Source organism: Dicentrarchus labrax, unplaced genomic scaffold (genome assembly GCF_905237075.1).
Source record: "Dicentrarchus labrax unplaced genomic scaffold, dlabrax2021, whole genome shotgun sequence".
Taxonomy (NCBI): Eukaryota; Metazoa; Chordata; class Actinopteri; family Moronidae; genus Dicentrarchus; species Dicentrarchus labrax.
The window spans coordinates 20,850,753-20,868,346 of record NW_026136706.1 but is presented as its reverse complement, the minus strand read 5'-3'; the positions used below and the strand labels follow the sequence as shown (position 1 = coordinate 20,868,346).

Here is a 17,594-nt window from a genome sequence, read left to right as displayed (position 1 = left end):
ACCTATACAACCTGACCCACAATAGATCATTGATTTTTATACACTAAATCTGAAATACATCTTATTTTGCTGGCTGCTTCTCCAGTACATAATGGTCTTGGTAAGAAAACATGGATTATTTTATATAGATTTTATCCTTAAACAAAGGGGGCTTACGTGCACATCCATTCCTACATGGGATAAAAATGCAATGGAGTTGGAAAATTCCATCCATGGGTTACTTGGAAACTACTTCTTTCCCTCCCCCTTCCGTTCATCGAACACAATTGTTGTCTACTAATCCAGTTTTGATAGCATTTGGCACACTTTCTTTGGATCACAGCAAGATGCTCAACTTCCATTCTGGTCTCCCCTAGGAACCTCTGAGCCCAAGAAAGCAGCCGACACCAGGTCGCGCCAGAGCAGGGGGGTTCTCTGTATCCTCATAAAGCAGAGAAAATTATTTTTTGATTCAAGTCACCCCTTGCCACTTGCGCACACACACACACACACACTCTCTCTCTCTCTCTCTCTCTCTCTCTCTCTCTCACACACACATACATACACAGATCATCAGTCTGGTTGTTAATTCCAGATATATGCTGAATATGTGTTTATTCTTGTCAATCTGTTATGTTGTTAAATGTTGCAATCACCTAATGACCCCCCTGTAAGGCAATAGAATATAAAATATTATGTCAAAGGCAAAACCTTTTTCCCTTTGTCCCCCCTCTGTACTCCCTGATCCAAATGGACAATGCATCACTAGGCCTTGATGCCTCAGAAGTCTGGGTTCATTAAAATCTTGAATGAGTGCCAAAGCTGTAGTCATAGATAAAAGGAATATGAAAGGATAACGAAATTTATGGATGGCAAGTCACCACCTCACCCTGGCATTTATAATAAACAAATGGTTTCTGTTTCCAATTTAAATTTCTCATTATACTGTGACTTTTGGAAAATGTGTTTTGATTTACCAACATTTTATCTGAAAAACTGTATAATTGATTAGATTTACATGGCTCTGATTTTAATGCTGATCGCCTGCCTTCACCAACAACCCCCACCCCGAGCCCAACACTCACCAAAAAAGAATGATCTGAACAGCTCCTGAGGCACATTAACATCATATAAAACAAACCTACATATCAAACAGTCTTTTTTCTGATAAAATAATTGGCTTTAACCAGCATAGAATCCAATTCATCCCTTTGAAAGAAACTTCTGTGAGGCCACCAAAAAAAAAAATGGTGAGATAGACTTCACAGCCCGAGTGAGATGGACATCAATGCACTGTGCCAGCAATGGCTATATTAACCCATGGCTAAATCCCATCACACAAATGTCAGTGTATCCGTTATGAAACCATGACATTTAGATCCAAGGTCTCCATTGTGGTTTTAGAGGGAGCTGATGTTTGTCCATTCTTTGCATCCATCAAACCTGCACACAGCCTCACAGCTAACTGTACTCTAAACATAGAAAGGTTAAAGATCATAAGAGCTTATGTGCCTAATTTTATTGCATAATACATAGTGTGGTTTATGTAATCTTTTTAATAATTTTCCGTCTTTAATGTTATTACAAAAAAAGATTTTAACTGTTTCTTTCTTTATTTTTTAATCTCATGTATGACCAATATGCTGTATACAAATAAAGATTTTGGTTAGTGACAATGACACAATTTGGCAATAAAACATTTGATATCCAGAAATGTTTTTTATTAACTGACAGTTATTCTATAAAAGTAGCTATTTAAAATTAGATATAACTATAGCAATTTAAAATAGCTGCCAGTTACCAATTCTTAAACAGTATATTGTCTGCTATTAAAAGATTGCTTTTTATAATGAAATTAAAAGTAACACTAAACTGTCTGTTGCCATTTATTTTGTAAACATCATGCACTGAATTACGTGCAGAGAAACTGAAACCATTTGACCAACTCCTAACTTACCCTGTTCAACCTCTCCAAACATCAGCGCAACAGACCAGGACCGGCCCAATCTGACACATCACGACTACTCATGAGTCATGTGTAATGAGGAGCAAAAACCACATTCAAGAACAGGACAATGTGTCAAAAAGCGCTCATGTTAAGAGTGCAACACCTATGAGCCACTTGGCTAAGAATCACGAGATGTTTAATTATTGCCTCCTTACATTAGCTCGGATCTCCCCCCTCAGGCATCAGTTTGAGGGTCAGGCTGTGGGGTGGTGAGGAAGAGAGGGGGCCGAAACCGGTGGAGATGGTGAAGAGGAATAAAACCCCTTCATTACCAGATCTCTCTCTTACTCTCTCTCTCTTTCTCCTACCGACGGCAGTCCAGATCAGGAATTACAAATGATATCATGACAATTTTTCACGCTCTTCAAACCAGTGATGTTTTACCGACTCATTTGCTATGATACCTTGTTACAGATCCAGCTGTGAATCAGGGACGTGTCATGGGGCTAGAAGCCCACCTCCCACTGAGCCTGGCCAATGACCTGGAAGGCAATAGGGGATGCCAGTGCCTGCAGCATGTGCTGCACTGACAAAGCAGCAGGGCACCGTCAAAAACCCTCTCATACAAACTTTGCAGATCACTCTGTTTTTAACAGATGAGTAAGCACTGGTGCAGATTTTTTTTCTCTCCCCTAACACAAGGTTTATGGATTTCCCTTTGCGAGTCTGTGGCTCTGGTTGACGTGGAGCAAACCCTTGCCCACAAGGGGAATAGTGTAGTGGTGGATCCGGGATGGAAGGATGCAGATAGCATGTGGCAGGGTCACTGCGCAGGTTAAGCAACAATTCAGTTGAGTGCCTGTAAAGGAAGAGGAGTATGGTTGGAAAAGACCAGCGCACCAGTTAAAAAGGCCACACAATCCAGATTAAACTTTGGCCTTTGAACATAAATTACAACATCCCCTCTACACTTTCAGTTTTGTATGTTTATTGACTTTAACGTTGGCAAATAGTTTTGAGTATTTATCTCTTCTTGCATTGCCAGATCACTATATGGGAATATTTAAAGATATTTATCCAAAAAACACATCAATCCAAAACAACATGGCGTAATCCAATGAGACAAAGTAGCAACTTAATCCATTCATTAATTTTTGCATTCTTCAACAGGAATTCAATGAGGTTAAGGTTGTTTGGGTTTCCAGATGAGAGCCCTCACGCAATCCCAGGCCCTGATGACTTCTGCATTACTAGAATGATGCGGCCGGGACTGATGGAGCTGAGAGTGTCAGGAGGCATTAGCCTTCACAGCCTAAAGCTGGTGGACAAAACCAGACTGCGCCCCCTGACCCAATCCACCGCCAAGTTACTGACCCAGCAATCATGAGAGAAACAGAAAGAGAGAGGGAAGGAGCAATGCTATAAAGGAAGAAAAAATGGTCTGGAATCACAGGAAATGGTTTTAAGGGCTTTTTTCCTGTTCGGTTCACTCTGATTCCCCCTCTCTCACTTCATTTAACTGAATTAATGAGCAGGTCCAGCCAGACCTCAGAATATTAACTTCCTGGGCACCCTTATTTTGTTGAGGGATTGAGCTTTTATTGCTCATAATTGTACAATAAATAAACATGTTTACTCTGGTTACCTTTAAAGGAATTTCACTCTCAAAGACTTCAGTGGAGAAAATATGAGCTGTGTGAAAGTTTAAGATGCAAAAATTACATCGAAGGAAGAAAATCACAAAACTTAATTTTGAAGATGTATGATTTAGTTTGGGCACTGGCTTGCTTGCAGGTGAGCTTTATGAATGAATGTTCCCATAGTACTACACTCCGCTCAGCACACGTGGAACAAACACAGTGGGATGTTGGCCTCGCAACATGACACTGGCGGACCGAGAAACACCTACATCAGAGAGGACCTAAAGCTGTGTACACATGGTTCACCTCAGGACAGACCTGCTTACAGCACAATGTCAATGTTGGACTCCCTCTGTGCACTCTGTTGAATGCTTCTCTGTGATGGTACAGTAGACAGTGTTCCCATAGCATGCTGCGGGCTATATCATACAGGATACAGCATTATAGCAGTAAAAGCGGTTTAAAATGTGGTACTTGTATTTAACAGTGGAACCCAGTGGCAGGCACATGCCTGCTTATTTCCATATGTTGTACATCCCATCTGATTTATGAAATTATATGAGTTCATTCATTATTCATATCGGTAGCGGAGTTATTACCATTTTCCCGTCAGGCTTGCCACTGACACCATAAACATTATGAAATCACAGTTCGCCCAAGGCATTGCTGCTGCTGTGAAAAGTGGTCACAATTGACTAGTTAGCACAAGCATGCAGTACACTGGAGACAAGCACTAAATGCCATACAAGTGACCCGTGAATTTTTAATACAAGCAAAGTGGTGACAATAAGACAAGTGATAAGAAAGAAAAATGACTGTAGAACTGAATATTACTGAGGCATGCTCTGCTTAAATCTCTGGGCCAAGTGGTGTTATTACTGTGCCCTGAGCTAGCATAGGACAAACCTTTCATTCTGCCACACCCCTGATCTTAATGTAGTCCAGGTCCTGAATGTACTGTACACCAGCAGCCAACATGCAATCAGCAGGCTCCATTTGCAGATGTCCTACTATGATTAGAAAGCTACATTCTTTTAAAATGAATAAGAATTTCACACCACAGCAGACTTAGTTGTAAGCTAATTTGTCACAGGCTTATCAAGGCTTATTCATCACTGATCTAGTAATTACCAGAATGAGCTACAGGATAACCCCCCTTTGTCCCCCTCTTTTCTCCCCCCAGCGATGGTCAGCCTGTAAAACCAGGATGTGTTGGCACCTTTATGATATAAATACTCACACACCCTGGGCATAAGAAAGCTGTCAACAGAACATTTGTTTTCCATTTTTCACCACCCAAAGCACTTCAAGCTGAGGGGGGAAAAAGGAGACAAGGCGTTAAAAATGTACCACAACACTAACTATTTTGCCCCTTGGTGAATTTTGGTGCTTAAACAGATGGGGCTTGAATTGGTTCCCTTTTATTTAATGCAACAGGATTGTCCGAATTTCCATTCAACAAGCGCTCACCTCCACACATGCTTGGTTGTGGTTGGCACATGCAGATTAAAGACATAGAACACGCGTGCTGTACACTCACACATGCTTGATATTGTATGTGTGCTGACACACACACGCACACACACACACACGGCAGCTGCTCTTCGCTGTTCTCTCTTAATGCCCATTCATCACTAAACTTTTTGCTGATTGAAAAACACAAGTGCATGTCAAGTGAACTGAAAGACAAGGGGTGTCAGAGGTGCGTGAGCTGACCCACGCATGGAAGTAAGCTGTTATGACCCCCCCTCCCTCCACCCTACCGTAAATAGATCAAAGCACATCTGTTTCTGTGTCCAGCAGCCACACATCTATAATTGCAAACTGGCCTTAATGGCTTAGAGCGACCCATCAGATGCTAAGCAGTTTGGACACAGGAGATGCTAAAGCATATGAACGGAGTGCAACCATCAGTAATCGCTGGACAGGGAATTCTCTGGAGCCACAGTGGCGGCTGTCTGGTCTCTAGTGGACTGAAATAGATATCACAACTTCAGCCCAGGGACGGAGGCCCAGAGGGGCTGGAGCTGACCACACAGCTGGGCTTGTGGAGCAGGGGTAGACCAGTGGTCAGAGGCAGGGATACCACTGGGGTCAAAGATAGGTGTGGAGAAAAAAGTTGGTTAAATATTTAGAGTAATAATGTGGCTGGAGAGGGTGTATTCAAGAGATAGGATTCAAGAGATAAGAAAATTAGCCAGTGTAGCCTAACCTAACCTAAAAGGTTCTGTTTTAGTAAAAAGAGAGATGCCAGAACAGTTAATGGTTTGAAATGAGGTCTGGGAGAGTCCGAGCTGGTCTTGGCTGAATGGATTAAGCACTGAGTGACGAGAGAAGCCTCAAGTTGGCCAGTTGTCACAGTGTGACACTGATTCGGCCTAATGAGCGTAGTGCTGTCACCGCACATCTGCCTCTCATTCACTTGTAGAATCTGGCAGACTCAAAACCTGCTGGAGTCACTGCAAGATGCTGGAACTCGAGACACCTCCACCTCACTGCATCAGCCCTAGTTGCCAGATTACCTAACAGGAACCGAACAAAATAACTTGTTCTTGTACCACAAAATCAAACGTAACATGTACACAAATTTTGAGTCATGCCTTGTCATCCACCTAGAATGACAAGGCATAACAATAACTGCTGTAGTATAAAATCAGCAAAACAGTCTGAATGAGTGAAGAACAACAGCAATTTTAATCTAAATTTAATATTGTAACTAAATAACAACATATTATTTGGCTTGCAAACTTCCTTTCAAATACTCACTAATGTATTCAAAAAAGTGTCTAGACACATTTTATTGGTAGTGGCATTTGTTTGCTTGTAATTGCAAATAAATATTATTTCTTATATACAGCACATATTTTTTTTTAAGTAATCATCTTTTTTATGATCCTCATGGACCATCAGACCTAATATATTAATAAGTATGGCTTTCTCACTCATTACGTGACGGGTAAATTCTCACTTAAATAATACCCCATAGGTATCTTACATTTGTTTATGAAAACAAACGCCACATTGGTTTTTACTCGCTCAATATGATTCAGGAGATAAAATGTTACAGTAATGGAATTGGAGTCAATGTGGTTGATATGAGCCTTTCTGTTGATCAGAAGAGACAACAAGACAACGAGAAAGACTGTATGCCCTGTATGTGATAATGATGATTAGGTCGTGGTGTCTCTGATCTGCGGAGGACAGCAGTCCTCCCATCTGTCCTGACTCTGAAGGCGTCTCTGTAGAACGAGCAGCTACTCAAAAATTCCTCATGGGCATCCTCCTGGAAAATAGCACAAAGGTTTACTAAACATCATTGTCGCGGTGGCACCAATTATTGTTAATATACATCAAATAGCTTCAGCCCAGTCCAAGAAACAGACTGATCACTCCAATGACGGCAACTGTCAGTCTGCTCCCCAATGAAGAGAGCTGTTCAAATAATTAGTCCATGCCCTGTGAATAAAACAATAATACAACAGCCGAGATGACATCCAAAATATGCACATCGCCTCAGATGACCTGAAAACCTGCCACAGCACGGACTGCGGAACAAGGCCACATCTTCAAACGCAGCCTGAGTCACTGGCCACGGATGAATACAGGCTTTGTTTGAATGCAGTATGTATATGTTGGGGAACAGTGACCAAAAGTACAGCAGTTGTTGGGACATCTTTTGTTTGACTTTTTGTTCATGAGTTTTGATCTATGCACACTGCCTATGTAATTAGAACTTTAAGCTTGGATCTTGGTATTCATTAACTTTGAAAACAGAGATAAACATTTACTTTATCATTTATTAAAAGACACATTAGCTCAAACACCAGATCAAATAAGAGATATCTGATAAGCACAATAGAAACCAAGGTCATATTCATACATGCAGTGAAAAATTAACATTAACAGAAAATAGAGATCCCTCCAGACATGTGTAAAAACTTATACAATAGTTTGCTTGTAACAGGGTGTGTCTGTATCCTCATTAAACTACCATGTACTCCTTTAGCTATAAAAATATATTAAAAAGTCAATGAAAATGCAGTCTATGTTCATTTCTAAAGTTTTCTTGCTGGACACTCCCATTCTCAGTGTATGTGTACTGTCAGCTTTAAGTTTCTACATCACACTTGTATAAGTTACATACTGTACCAGGGTGGTATCTAAACTATTTGTGATGTCATAAATCATGCTTGTAGGTCCACCCGTTAAAATCAGATTTTCAACAGCAGAGAGAAACCTTCCAGTTTCAGCAGATCAATGTGAAAACACCCTTCTACTATCCAACTCTGCGCCTACATAATTCTGCACAGTAAAGCTCAGACATTCAACTGTAGGACAAGAAGACAAAATTTGATTGGAGGGGGAAAATATGATAAAAAAAAAGCCCCAGTAGACAAGGAAATAGCAGAGGTCAGAGCAGAGCTCAGAGCTGGAAGGATTGTTTTACTGCAGATCCTGAAGATGGTGCTGCTCAGCTGCATTTCTCATCTTTCCAGGTAGTTAAAAAAAGAATTTCAGCAGCAGAAGTACACACCCAAGACCACACTGCATTGAAAAGGACAGTTTTGTAAGACCTCCTGTCGACTGGTTTCGGATCCTATATCCATGCTACTTAAAAGTCCCCAAACAAGTCTCGTAATCTCTATCAGCCCCAGGGGTGCTGCACTATAGCTGACCTCTGATTCACCTATGGACCGGAGTGGGTTAATTGGCATGAGGATCAATAATATATCACACAATTTTTACTAACAAAGTAATCTAAAACTGATTAAATCAAAGTACAGGGTGTTTGTGTCTGCAATTTGTGTTTTTGTTGTCAGCATGATTACGACTATCGGGACTTGTTCGTGTCGACTACAATTTCAGCTCTGTATTCATAATTCAGTATTCATTAACTCAGAAGATGCCACTGAATATGCATGCATTCAAGCTGCATTTGTTCATCTGTTTATTTGTTCACTATAAATAAACTAGGCATGTATGCTTCCAATTATTTTGTTTTGCAGTATATCAACATTTTTGTTTCACACTAAACAACTACCGTAGCTCTATGCATGTTATGTAAATCAAGGAAAAGCGCTCATCTAAAATAATAGAGTATAGAGGATACAGTTTTGTCAGGTCAAGAGTTGTGTTTTTGAATATTAGCTCATAAAAAATGTTGAATGGTTATGTCTATTCTTCAGTTTTGAGCAATTTCAGAGAACTTACTAGTAATTCTTCAGAAAAGCAAAAATGGTGTCATGATAAGTAAAAACAGCATTGAAGGCTGTAAATAATAACTTCCCTTTTTTTTCCCCCTACACACTGCTCTTTATGGTTTTAATGTACATTAAGGCGAGTATCATTAAAATGACAAAAATACTCTGTATTGGTTTCCAGCAGTGGTGTAACCTTAAATGCTTTCTGTTCAGAATTGGGCCTTCTAATCTTGATGTGTGTTTCATTGCGCTGCATAGTTTTATTTGTCTGAAGCTACAACAAAGCTTTTTTCTGTTAAAATATTTTTGATAAAATGCCCAAAACCCAGGAGCAACTTCTGAGGTACAAAAAAAGATGCCTCTGGCACAAATGATCAGACCCCTAAAAGTCATTGAACTAAATCCTTTTTCAAGTCGTAACAATCAAGAACACACTGAATCCCTCGATGTGTGTAGACCAATCAGAGCTTACCATCTGTGGGTGCTCTTGTGAGTGGTGTATGTGTGCGATGAGCCCATTAAACTGATGAGTCTATGTACCATGAGACTTCCCTAAATATGGGAGAATTCACGGTGTGTTTGTGGGTGTGAAGTCATGAGCAGTTCAAAAGGACACCAGGCACAATGAGCTGGTGTGTACTTTTTCACAACCAGCTACACGTCAACACTGTGACATGTTAGATTAAGAAAGACTCACTATGAATGAAAAAGACTGTAGCCATTCTTTAAGATGCCATCCATAGACACCTGTGACAGCATATAATGATGGTCCTTCACACCCACGCAGCCTCAGTCTGTAGGCTACAACAGTACAAGTACTATCCCTGTCATCTTGTTTGTCTCTCTTTACTACCGCACCAAATAAAGGCATGTACAGTGCAGCAGTCTAGTCTCTGAAGCAAAGGGTTTAAAAGTGTTGGTTGTAAAAAACAAAACAAATAGCTCATCAGTGGTAAAGGTGACAAGCGTGAAGCAAAGTGTGAACTGAAAGTCTTCACGCGAACGTGGTGGAGCAGGGGACAGGGCCTGAGCAGGGCAGGCGGCGGCTGATGCATGGGGGTGGGGGGGTTTGGGGGGATGGTGATGATGAGAACAGACACGAGCCACATGAGGCCCCCTGACAATGCAGGAGTCCCCTGTGGTATGTCCAGCAGTCTACTTATGCACGCACGCACACACACACACAGATATGCACGCATGCACACAAGCACGCGATTTTAACACTACCACACTGGCTTTTTGTAATAATAAAAATGTAACATAAATGTTAAATGTAAATGAAAAGAAATGTTTAAAAAACATTTTGTTCAAATGAATTGTGTTCTTCACTATGAATGACGGCGTATTGTTTTCTATTTCTTATTCGTAATGATTGCACTCCCTCTAGTGGTGTTATGTGATATAGCAGTTAACTCTGGAAGCCTACATTACAACTGTATAGACACGTATACAGTGTGTTTTGCATGTCTGCATGTATAGGTGCACAAATCGCCATTACTATAAAGTCTTTGTCCATCAATATCCAACAACGTTGCTTTTATTTGCTTGCTGAATGGGTTGACAGCAGCACAGTGAAGTTGGTTTGATAAACCAGACTTAAATTTAAACTGCGTGGGGGAAGTTTCATACACAATTCATTTTGGCAGCAAAAAACATCCCAAATTTGGTTAGGCACCATTTGTGGAACCACGCTGGCTATTCTACACATGTTGTGGACACCAGAAGTCATTCCCAGTTTGCCTCACCAACACACCACTGGTCCCCCTCCACCATGAGGGTGCCTTTAAAACGATATGCCTTCTGGGGTGTTCTTTTATGGGCTGCAGTTGCACCATTGACTATTGTATAATTCTCTTCAAATCAGTTTGTTCCCCCTTCTCCCCCCTTTTTAGCCCACCCCTGACTTAACAACCAGAAAAAGGTCACATTTCTGAGAAGTGACTTCCATGCATGTTCCATGCTGGGTCGTCACTTTCAATTTCCTAAGACCTTTCATGTCACACACCCATCAGCACAGAAAACTGCAAGCACTCTACACACTACCATGTGCACTGTTTCCATGGTGCTGGTGTGATACATAAAGTAGAATACTATTAAACAAAAAGCAATATATTGTAAACTGTCCTTTTGACTGGATTACATTTAATAATCCAGTTACTCCAAAAAAGGTCACGCTTTGTTACAGTTTCAAGTTTTCAGTTTTACTTTTAACCCATCATCAGGAGGAGGTTTACAATATGCACAGATTTGCAGTGTTAAAGGTGAATAGAGGTAAAACTAGTAAAAATGGGTTTTACATTGCTTATTTTGGGAAGTGTAAATGCAAATGGCATACATGAGCAGAACTGATCATCTCCTTATTTTCATGTCCTCCTTCACTCCTGCAGTATTTAACACTGTGAGAGACCCTCAGGCCACCTAGTGAGCACTCAACAAACGACTGTCTTTTTCTTTTCCGGCACACCGTTCAGATGGTACGAGATGTTTAACTCTACGCGCAAAATTAATGGAGCATGAAATGTAGGCCTGAAGTGCAGCAGGCTCCTAACCTGCAGGTGACATTGTCTTGAAGCTCTCATTGTGACCTAAGTGAGCTGTATCATAACCGCATTTGACTAGTGACAATTAGTGACCTTTTGCCTATCCAGCAGCCATCCATTTCAATTACACCAACCTGGAAAGCTTTGGTGGGTAAGCGAGCTCAGATACTATACTGATACTGCCAGTGTATTTATATTGTACTACTACTGTTAGTTTGGCCACTGTACTGTACCGCTAGTCTTAAAATACTTTAATGCCATTTAGCAAACTGCTGGAATGGATTTTGTATAAAATGTGTATGTCGAGTGAGGTTTTAAGTGATAATAATACAGCGTTTATCGTAATGTTGTACTCTTATTTTCCTTAAAGGTCCAGTGTGTAACATTTAGGAGGCTTCTATGGAATATAATATTCCCCGTTATGTTTTCATCAATGTATAATCACACAAAAATAAGAATAGCTGGGTTTGTGACCTAAGAATGAGTCAATTTTATCTACAGATGGAATGGGTCCTCTTCTACATTGGCATGTTTCTACAGTAGCCCAGAATGGACCAACCATACACACCATAGGGCCTTTTGCAAGTTTCATGGCCACCATAGTTTCTCCTACATCCTTCAAAGTATTCAAATGGTTGCAACTTCACCACCAGATGCCACTAAATTCCACATAATGGTCTTTTAATATCTTTGAAAGGTCATGCCAGTGTGAACTCTTTTTAAGAAATGATACTTTCTATACATTTTTCCAACTGTCAAGTGTTTTGTTTGTCCATTGGTGCTGATCACTGAAATGAAAAATAAATGTGTGAATTTGCAAACTGAGTTGGTTTTATTTCCTGAAGTGAAGCCGCTGTATCTCGTTTTGCAAGAAGCAAACTTACGTTGCCACATTTTTACCACCATGACTATTCTCAGAATCTAACACTATGTTTTCAGTTTAGACTGTTCACATGTGTTTAATCTTTTTTGGGGGGTTGGTGGTTGAGAATATGTAGATGTGACATTCTTCATTCTTCTGTTAGTGATTCATCCACACATCACAGGTTTATGACAGTTTTTTCTTTATACAAGCACCAGCAATACTTCGGCTTCCTCCTATATCTTACATCAGCTCCACCTCAGGCCTGTCTGCCTTCACTTCAGCGACATAGAGTACAAACCTGAGAAACCTCAGAGGCAGGAACATAATATAAAACCTCACACTATCACTTCATCTAACCTTTCACAAAAATGTGCAGCACCAGCCACAAGCAGTAGTGCAAATACATGCACTGTTTTATTAAACTTTAGCCCCTGTACATATTATCACATATGCTTTTGTCCAAAGCATTACAATTCGTGCATTTTACCTCTGCAGGAGCAATAGTGATATTGTCATATGCATATGCATGTGTTAAAGAGCACACACAGTGAAATGGATACTTCATGCGTGCAAAGAAGCAAAGTTAACACAATCAGTTATTGCTTAATACCACTATCACTTTCTATCTATGTCTCTTTCTTTCTGACACGCAAACAGACACTCAGTCCCTGCAGTGTAGGTAATACAGAACTGCTATAGTAAGGTGTGTATTAAACTATTTCTGTGCCTCCATCTGAAACCCAGGTGACACCACAAATCTCTGCGTGAAATCGCTCAGTGGATGTTGGCAAACCACTTAAGCTCAACCTCAACAAAAGTGAGCTGCTTTCTAAGAAGGCATCTTTCACCCATGACCTCTCCATTACCATTGATATTTCAGTTGTGTCCCAGGCTTGGACAGCAAGAAACCTTGGTGACACTGGATGACAAGCGGTCCTTCACTGCCAACATTGCTGCAACAACCCACTCCTGCAGATTAATTCCCTGTCACATCAGGAGGATATGTCTGATCCTCACCCAGGAGAGGGCGCAGTTTCTGGTCCATGCTCTTGTCATTTTACATTTTGACTACTGTTACTCACTCCTGTCTGGTGTGCCTGCACGAACTATCAGGCAGGCAACTGCAGCTCATCTAGAATGCAGTTGCCTGCTTACCCAAGTTCTCCCCGCTACATTGTTCTTCGAATCATGACTGTTTGCTGTCCTGGTTCTACAGTGGTGGAATGACATCAGGGCAGCAGAAGCGCTGCACATTTTCCATCGCAGACTCATGAAGTTGATGCATGATTCTTGTGATTTTGAGGATGTATCCACATGGCTGAATGTACTTATTGAAGTCATTTTGGATAAAGGCATCAGCTAAATAAATATTGCTGGTAGCCACAAGGTCAACCATTAATATTTGGTGCAGTGTGCAACATTAAGGAGAATCTATTGGCAAATATTGAACATTCATAGGTATTTTTTCAAAAGATATATAATCACCTGCAAATAAGAATCATTGTGTTTTTGTTACTTTAGAATGAACCATTTTTAATCTACAGAGGGAGTGTTTACTCTTCCGCAGACGCTGCCATGTTGAACTGCCAGACTTTGCGGGGGTTTTTTCGTGTGTTTCACGGCCACTGTAGTTTCTCCTACACACTAGGAACGGGAGGTTTAGGCAAAGGGCAATGTAATCTTTAACTACACCTCTAGATGCCACTAAATCACACTGGACCTTTAAGACTTAGAGTTATGGTTAGAGTTGTCCAATGTCCTCTTAAGAGAAATGCATGGCTGTGTTTGTGAAGGTGTAAGACAATTGTGCTTGTCATGAAGAGAAGTGTAAGCAACATCAGCATGAAAATACAGCAAGAAAAAGGTGTAAATGTCATAATATACATACACAGTGTTCATATACATGTAAATGTATCACTCAAACCTTATTTGTTTGGTTTTCATAGGAGGTGCAATTTAATAATAATAAGACAAATTAGAAGCTATATATATATATATGAACTATTATACTAATAGCTAACTAATAGTTAACTAATCACATTTGTTTCAAAATTGTCAATGAAAAGCTTTAAAAAGTCTACTGTGCACAGTGCATCAACTAACTGGGGTTACAGCACAAAGAACAAAGTACAAAGTTTGACTGACATATGATGTCAAAAAGGAGAGGTGGGATTTGAACAAGGCTTAGAACCTTTTCAGAGGTATTATAAGTGTTGCAGCTCAATTTACAACCACAACCACCAGACTCAGGAGTATTAACAGTGGATTAACTTGGGAACCCTATCTCTTGTTGTGAGTACTCTATATCTATATCTATAACTCAGTGGTCTTTCATTCCTTTGCTTATGCACACTTGTTTCCTGCCTGTTATGATGATAATGATTTACAGTGGGATCCTTTCCTCATAAAAACAGGTGGGATGGCTGTTGAAAATATCACCCTGGACTCTGAAAACTCTCCAAACCAGAGCAGCTGTGATGTGTTTGTCTACCAAAGAGCTGCAGTGGTCCTCTTCCCTATATTCTACTCTGTGGTTTTTATCATCAGTGCGTTTGGCAACAGCCTGGTTCTCTATGTAATCTGCCAGAGGAAGCAGAAGTTCAACTCCACCTCCATCTATCTGGTCAACTTGGCGCTATCCGATACCCTGTTCACACTGGCGCTGCCTGGCAGAATTATTTACTACATCCGCCACTATGACTGGCCCTTTGGTGACCTTCTCTGCAGACTGACTACACTTCTCTTCTTTGCAAATACCTATGCAGGTAATATAAGTGTTTTGTTGTCAATAAGCCATCATATATTTTAGTGTGTATTGTGCTGCATATGTAAACACATTTCCACATCAGGTTTAACTCTATGAAGTGAAGTTTATGTGTGCAAGACTTTAGCATTTACATAAGACAAGAAAACAGTATAGGCTTAAGAGCCAATTTAAAATTGCATTAGACCTTCATACACTCCTGGTATGAGGTATGAAAAGCATGTATCAGAATGGGACTAAGATGGTGAAAACATATCAAATCAGTTTTGCTTTGCCATTTTCTTCTGCACATATATGTTGAACTGCATATTCATATTTCCACCAGGTATTGGCTTCATGACCTGTATCAGTCTGGACCGATACCTGGCCATGGTGCATCCACACCGACTGCAGTGTTTGCGGAGTGTGAGGGTGGTTCGCAGGGTTTGCTGTCTAGTCTGGGTTCTAGTATCCCTGCAGATAGCTCCTCTGCTATTCCGCAGCATGCTGCATAAGCACCAGGACAGACAAACCTGTATGGAGTACTTCAACTTTGAGGGCTCCAACTTCACCCCTTATCTCCTGCTTCTCGCCTGTGCCATCTCCTTCTGCTGTCCGCTCATCATCATCATGGGCTGCTACGCAAAGATCAACCTGAAGCTGCGAGCTGCGGCCAAACAGAACTCTATAACTGGTCGATCAAGGAGGAATCACAGGGCCAACACAATTATTCTCCTCATTCTCCTCACATTCTTCATATGCTTCAGCCCTTACCACCTCAACGTTATGCAGTTTATGTCCAGAAAGATACACCATCAGCCAACCTGCGAGGAACTGAGGGCGTTTAAGGTGTCCTTACAGGTAGGAACTGGCTTGTTCATTGAATTTCAAACAATCCCCATCAATTTTCCTTTTCATAATCCATCTCCTCCCTGCAGATTACCGTTTCACTAATGAACTTCAACTGCTGCTTGGATCCAGTCATCTACTTCTTTGCCATTAAGACCTACAAGAAGCGGGTGCTGAGCCTGTTTAAGGACTATCTGTACACTTCTGGTGCCTCCTCCAAAATGACAGCTGAGAACAGCAGCAGCAACACCTGAAAAAAACCACAGCTGAGCTGTGCCATATGCCTCTGTGTCACAAAGAAGACCTAGTTTACTCTGTGTTGATGCTCTTTGTATATATCTTTCACTTAAAATACTATGGCAACTCTGCATGTACATATGCTGTAGATGTCCATTATAATGCAAGAAAGATCCTTTTTGCTTTCCAGCTGCCCCAAAAAATCTCCTCAGCTTTGTTCAAGTGATGAGCTGAGCTGATTTGTTTGAGAAGGCTGTATGAAATGTATTGTCCCATATCCAATTTTCTTTCTACATGATATTTTTGCCTTTTTTACGTCTTGCAGTAACGGTTGTGTCATACAGAAACCTATTTTAACCAATCATTAATGCGTTTCTGTGTACTAGAGGACTCGTTTGTTTGTGTAAATGTGCAGGGTGACATATATTTCCTAACCTAGATAAATAAGCTATGCTTTTGTTTTTTTCAACTATGTAAGAAATGTTGTGGTCATTAATGCAGCACAACAGCAAGTTTCACTTCCTTATGTTTTTGCCAATTCAAGTCATGTGGCAGAAATTGTGTGTGTGTGTAAGTTGATGGAATTAGTTTATCATTGGACGCTGGTGCATATAAATCTGTAATGTGTGCTTTCCTACTAACAAAATCATTATTTTACGTTATTCAAGTACCTTTGATATGTTTAAACGAGAACATGGCACATATATCTCTTTCACACCCACATCTGAGTTCTGTGTGGGAGTGAGTAGATGAGTACCATCACCACTTCCTCACCCACCTTTCCTGCTTCCTTTCAGAGGCCTCATTCCTTCTGGGTCCCATATCTTGCGGTGTGTGTGTGTGTGTGTGTGTGTGTGTGTGTGTGTGTGTGTGTGTGTGTGTGTGTGTGTGTGTGTGTGTGTGTGTGTGTGTCTTCGAATTTAAGCAGGTGCACATTGTCTGTTTATAGTGCAGAGTCGCATATTTAAATTTAACCTTCAACATTTCCTGGGTTTTTGAAAAAGCTGCCCTATGATTTTGCATAGAAAGTGAGGTGCACAAATTGAGTCACAAAGCGCTCAACTGACTGACTGACTGTTTGACTGTTTCGCAATTATTATGAAATGATTTATTTGTCAAGAAGGAGAGAAATAGATAGTAATGTGCATTATATGACTGGTGAAATAACAGCATTCTCTAATCTGAGAATGCATAGTGGATGGTAAGTGCTGATGAGATTTACTTACTAAGTAAACTTAAGAGACCCCTGAATGACTTGCTTAATGACTTAATGACATCTTAAAATAAAATCTGGTTTTGATATGGATCCAGTGGCATCAGAAAAAGATTGATAATTTGTGCTCAATTGCAAGACATTGCAATAACCGAGTCCAGATGATACATTTGTATGAATAAGGGTTCGACAAATTGACAAAAAACTGACAATGTGTATGTCTGCTTTTTTAAGCAGGTAATCTGAAAGATAATCTGGAAAATGGAAACAAAAAACAATGGACCTAACAAAGTCAAGTATACAATTTGAGATGGCATTGTTGTAAATGACTCTGTTCTACCCAGTAAATATGAACTGAACCTCTCCTTATAGTTTGCAC

General features: G+C 40.4%; 1 protein-coding gene across 1 annotated transcript; it reads left to right on the top strand.

The window, feature by feature from the left end:
- Positions 1-14,392: 14,392 nt before the first annotated feature.
- Positions 14,393-17,579, top strand: si:ch211-184m13.4 (uncharacterized protein LOC798560 homolog). The gene is made up of 4 exons (XM_051403913.1): positions 14,393-14,465; positions 14,588-14,938; positions 15,263-15,777; positions 15,855-17,579. The coding sequence occupies exons 2-4, from the start codon at positions 14,593-14,595 to the stop codon at positions 16,017-16,019; spliced, it is 1,026 nt and encodes a 341-aa protein (XP_051259873.1). The 5' UTR covers positions 14,393-14,465; positions 14,588-14,592; the 3' UTR covers positions 16,020-17,579.
- The last annotated feature ends 15 nt before the right edge of the window (positions 17,580-17,594 follow it).

Bases quoted from the DNA above. Each gene is read 5' to 3' on its own strand.
- si:ch211-184m13.4 (XM_051403913.1), top strand. From the start codon at position 14,593: ATGGCTGTTGAAAATATCACCCTGGACTCTGAAAACTCTCCAAACCAG. The intron at 14,939-15,262 runs GTAATATAAGTG...TATTTCCACCAG, and splicing joins CTTTGCAAATACCTATGCAG to GTATTGGCTTCATGACCTGT. The intron at 15,778-15,854 runs GTAGGAACTGGC...TCCTCCCTGCAG, and splicing joins CGTTTAAGGTGTCCTTACAG to ATTACCGTTTCACTAATGAA.